At 49.7% G+C, this 5,139-nt stretch overlaps 1 protein-coding gene across 1 annotated transcript; it reads left to right on the forward strand.

Moving 5' to 3' along the window:
• The first annotated feature begins 1,659 nt into the window (after positions 1-1,659).
• LOC139412434 (uncharacterized) lies at positions 1,660-4,754 on the forward strand. The gene is made up of 4 exons (XM_071159225.1): positions 1,660-1,758; positions 2,012-2,423; positions 2,580-3,101; positions 3,220-4,754. Exons 1-4 carry the CDS (start codon positions 1,660-1,662, stop codon positions 4,752-4,754), a joined length of 2,568 nt encoding a protein of 855 aa, XP_071015326.1.
• Positions 4,755-5,139: the final 385 nt, after the last annotated feature.

A 5,139-nucleotide genomic window follows, 5' to 3' on the forward strand; every position in this document is an offset into this window, starting at 1 on the left:
GGACTATGGGGCAGGGCTATGGGGCAGGGCTATGGGGTAGGGCTATGGGACAGGGCTATGGGGCAGGGCTATGGGGCAGGGCTATCGGGTAGGGCTATGGGGGAGGGCTATGGGGTAGGGCTATGGGGCAGGGCTATGGGGGAGGGCTATGGGGCAGGGCTATGGGGGAGGGCTATCGGGTAGGGCTATGGGGCAGGGCTATGGGGTAGGGCTATCGGGTAGGGCTATGGGGCAGGGCTATGGGGTAGGGCTATGGGGCAGGGCTATGGGGGAGGGCTATGGGGTAGGGCTATGGGGCAGGGCTATGGGCAGGGCTATGGGGCAGGGCTATGGGGCAGGGCTATGGGATAGGGCTATGGGGCAGGGCTATGGGGGAGGGCTATGGGGCAGGGCTATGGGGTAGGGCTATGGGGCAGGGCTATGGGAGAGGGCTATGGGGCAGGGCTATGGGGCAGGGCCATGGGGCAGGGCTATGGGGTAGGGCTATCGGGTAGGGCTATGGGGCAGGGCTATGGGGAGGGCTATGGGGCAGGGCTATGGGCAGGGCTATGGGGCAGGGCTATGGGGCAGTTCTATGGGGCAGGGCTATGGGGCAGGGCTATGGGGTAGGGCTATGGGGCAGGGCTATGGGGAGGGCTATGGGGCAGGGTGAGAAGAGAATACATTCCCTTGGCCCAATTCTCTTTGGCGCTCAGCTGATATGTTTTTATTGACTCTCTCTCTGTCGGATATTCTGCTAGCCCTGAACTGAGATCTGGTATTTGACTAACACTGAGTTTAATTAATGAAAGGGATAAAACATGTAAGGTTTCAGCTAGGAGCAGGGAGCAGGGAGGCAATATGAGCCCAGAGACAGCTGATCCAGATATATAGAAGCCCTTTAGAAAATAAATCCCAAACATTAAAAGTCAGTAACACAGCATTCCTCTGTGCTTCAAGTGCAAAAAGTACAGCAATAATTAGCTGTGTTGAATGACTCTCTGTGTAAGTCAGTTGATGATAGACTTGTAAAGTGTGAGCTATATAAATTTAAGGTCTCTTTGTCAACACTGAGTATAAGAACTGAACCCAAACAAATCTGACCCCTAAACAACCAGTTGTTGAGACTGCTGACAGAGGAACTTTAACCACTAGTAGTTCCGATTGGTGTGTGTGTGTGTGTATGTGTTTGTCTGAAAGAGAAGAGAAGAACCGGAAGAGGAGAATTGATTTGCACTACCGAGACCTCTTTTGTGAGATAGGGTGATATTGGTCTCATCTCTGAGCGTTTTGGAGAGGTAACCAATAATAAAAGACATGTAACTTGTCTTCTCCTACCTCCCACCACATCCTCTCACACAGCCGTGTGCTGCTACAGGACTCATGCACACACACTCGTGTCTACGTTCGCTCACACACACAGAGCCAGTTCCAGGAAGTCACGTCGTCCTGTGTGTGATTGTCAGGACGCAGCAAGCAGCTACTTATCAACCTCCACTTGATCTGAATAGATTCAGTTGTTTCTGATTGAAACAGACATCATTCAGACACAGTTAGTCTAACTGATTGGAGGAGTGGAGAGTGTGAGAAGAGGAGTAGTATTACAGGTAGTCTTTAGGCCAATGCAGGCCACACTCGGAGCCTGGCTTTCGCCTTCACTCTCTCCCCCATGAATGTTTAATGTTTTGGGGCCATTGTGGGGCCCTGGCCTGGGCTGGCAGGCTAACACAGGGGGTCAACACTGGAGACACCGAGGTGGAGGGGGACCACAGGGACGAGGTGACGAGAGGAGGGTTAGTCAGAGCTGTCACGCAAGGCGTGTGGTGGCCTGGTGTGGGGAGGGGGAGGGTTGAGGGGCTGAAGACTTAACGCCTTCTCAGGAGTCAGTAAGACCTGAACTCAGCAACATAGACTATATACATATAAGTAACTAAAATAAGCTGCATTTACTTCTAAACATAGATGCCACTAGCTACCATGAAACACTGGTGGATATTAGATCTCCTACCATCATAACACATCCATCATCCAGAACACGTCCACCACTCTGGCTAACACACCTCCAGAGAACACATCTACCACTTTGGCTAACACACCTCTAGAGAACAGATCTACCACTCTGGCTAACACACCTCCAGATAACACATCTACCACTCTGGCTAACACACCTCTAGAGAACACATCTACCACTCTGGCTAACACACCTCTAGAGAACACATCTACCACTCTGGCTAACACAACTCCAGAGAACACATCTACCACTCTGGCTAACACACCTCCAGATAACACATCTACCACTCTGGCTAACACACCTCTAGAGAACACATCTACCACTCTGGCTAACACAACTCCAGAGAACACATCTACCACTCTGGCTAATACACCTCTAGAGAACACATCTACCACTCTGGCTAACACCTCCAGAGAACACATATACCACTTTGGCTAACACCTCCAGAGAACACATCTATCACTCTGGCAAACACACCTCCAGAGAACACATCTACCACTCTGGCTAACACACCTCCAGAGAACACATCTACCACTCTGGCTAATACACCTCTAGAGAACACATCTACCACTCTGGCAAACACCTCCAGAGAACACATCTACCACTCTGGCTAACACATCTCCAGAGAACACATCTACCACTCAGGCTAAAACCCCTCTAGGGAACACATCTACCACTCTGGCAAACTCACCTCCAGAGAACACATCTACCACTCTGGCTAACACACCTCTAGAGAACACATCTACCACTCTGTCAAACACACCTCCAGAGAACACATCTACCACTCTGGCTAACACATCTCCAGAGAACACATCTACCACTCAGGCTAAAACCCCTCTAGGGAACACATCTACCACTCTGGCAAACTCACCTCCAGAGAACACATCTACCACTCTGGCTAACACACCTCTAGAGAACACATCTACCACTCTGTCAAACACACCTCCAGAGAACACATCTACCACTCTGGCTAACACACCTCCAGAGAACACATCTACCACTCTGGCAAACACAACTCCAGAGAACACATCTACCACTCTGGCTAATACACCTCTAGAGAACACATCTACCACTCTGGCTAACACCTCCAGAGAACACATCTACCACTCTGGCAAACACCTCCAGAGAACACATCTACCACTCTGGCAAACACCTCCAGAGAACACATCTACCACTCTGGCAAACACACCTCCAGAGAACACATCTACCACTCTGGCTAACACCTCCAGAGAACACATCTACCACTCTGGCTAACACACCTCCAGAGAACACATCTACCACTCTGGCTAACACACCTCCAGAGAACACATCTACCACTCAGGCTAAAACCCCTCTAGAGAACACATCTACCACTCTGGCAAACACACCTCCAGAGAACACATCTACCACTCTGGCTAACACACCTCTAGAGAACACATCTACCACTCTGGCAAACACACCTCCAGAGAACACATCTACCACTCTGGCTAACACACCTCCAGAGAACACATCTACCACTCTGGCAAACACACCTCCAGAGAACACATCTACCACTCTGGCTAACACACCTCTAGAGAACACATCTACCACTCTGGCTAATACACCTCTAGAGAACACATCTACCACTCTGGCTAATACACCTCTAGAGAACACATCTACCACTCTGGCTAACACACCTCTAGAGAACACTTCCACCACTCTGGCTAATACACCTCTAGAGAACACATCTACCACTCTGGCTAACACACCTCTAGAGAACACATCTACCACTCTGGCTAACACACCTCCAGAGAACACATCTACCACTCTGGCTAACACACCTCCAGAGAACACATCTACCACTCAGGCTAAAACCCCTCTAGAGAACACATCTACCACTCTGGCAAACACACCTCCAGAGAACACATCTACCACTCTGGCTAACACACCTCTAGAGAACACATCTACCACTCTGGCAAACACACCTCCAGAGAACACATCTACCACTCTGGCTAACACACCTCCAGAGAACACATCTACCACTCTGGCAAACACACCTCTAGAGAACACATCTACCACTCTGGCTAATACACCTCTAGAGAACACATCTACCACTCTGGCTAATACACCTCTAGAGAACACATTTACCACTCTGGCTAACACACCTCTAGAGAACACATCTACCACTCTGGCTAACACACCTCCAGAGAACACATCTACCACTCTGGCTAACACACCTCCAGAGAACACATCTATCACTCAGGCTAAAACCCCTCTAGAGAACACATCTACCACTCTGGCAAACACACCTCCAGAGAACACATCTACCACTCTGGCTAACACACCTCTAGAGAACACATCTACCACTCTGGCAAACACACCTCCAGAGAACACATCTACCACTCTGGCTAACACACCTCCAGAGAACACATCTACCACTCTGGCAAACACACCTCCAGAGAACACATCTACCACTCTGGCTAACACACCTCTAGAGAACACATCTACCTCTCTGGCTAATACACCTCTAGAGAACACATCTACCACTCTGGCTAACACACCTCTAGAGAACACATCTACCACTCTGGCTAACACACCTCTAGAGAACACATCTACCACTCTGGCTAATACACCTCTAGAGAACACATCTACCACTCTGGCTAACACACCTCTAGAGAACACATCTACCACTCTGGCTAACACACCTCTAGAGAACACATCTACCACTCTGGCAAACACCTCCAGAGAACACATCTACCACTCTGGCAAACACACCTCCAGAGAACACATCTACCACTCTGGCTAACACACCTCCAGAGAACACATCTACCACTCAGGCTAAAACCCTCTAGAGAACACATCTACCACTCTGGCTAAAACCCCTCTAGAGAACACATCTACCTCTCTGGCTAACACACCTCTAGAGAACACATCTACCACTCTGGCTAAAACCCCTCTAGAGAACACATCTACCACTCTGGCTAACACACCTCTAGAGAACACATCTACCACTCTGGCTAAAACCCCTCTAGAGAACACATCTACCACTCTGGCTAATACACCTCTAGAGAACACATCTACCACTCTGGCTAATACACCTCTAGAGAACACATCTACCACTCTGTCAAACACACCTCCAGAGAACACATCTACCACTCTGGCTAAAACCCCGCCACACAGGGAGGGACCCC

The sequence above is a fragment of the Oncorhynchus clarkii genome, chromosome 6 (genome assembly GCF_045791955.1).
Source record: "Oncorhynchus clarkii lewisi isolate Uvic-CL-2024 chromosome 6, UVic_Ocla_1.0, whole genome shotgun sequence".
Taxonomy (NCBI): domain Eukaryota; kingdom Metazoa; phylum Chordata; class Actinopteri; order Salmoniformes; family Salmonidae; genus Oncorhynchus; species Oncorhynchus clarkii.

What these genes read in the sequence shown, in the direction of transcription:
- LOC139412434 (XM_071159225.1), top strand. Translation starts at nt 1,660, where the DNA reads ATGTTTTGGGGCCATTGTGGGGCCCTGGCCTGGGCTGGCAGGCTAACA. An exon ending in AGGGGGACCACAGGGACGAG is followed by an intron (nt 1,759 to 2,011) that starts GTGACGAGAGGA and finishes TCCATCATCCAG; the next exon opens with AACACGTCCACCACTCTGGC. An exon ending in AGAACACATCTACCACTCTG is followed by an intron (nt 3,102 to 3,219) that starts GCAAACACCTCC and finishes TAACACCTCCAG; the next exon opens with AGAACACATCTACCACTCTG.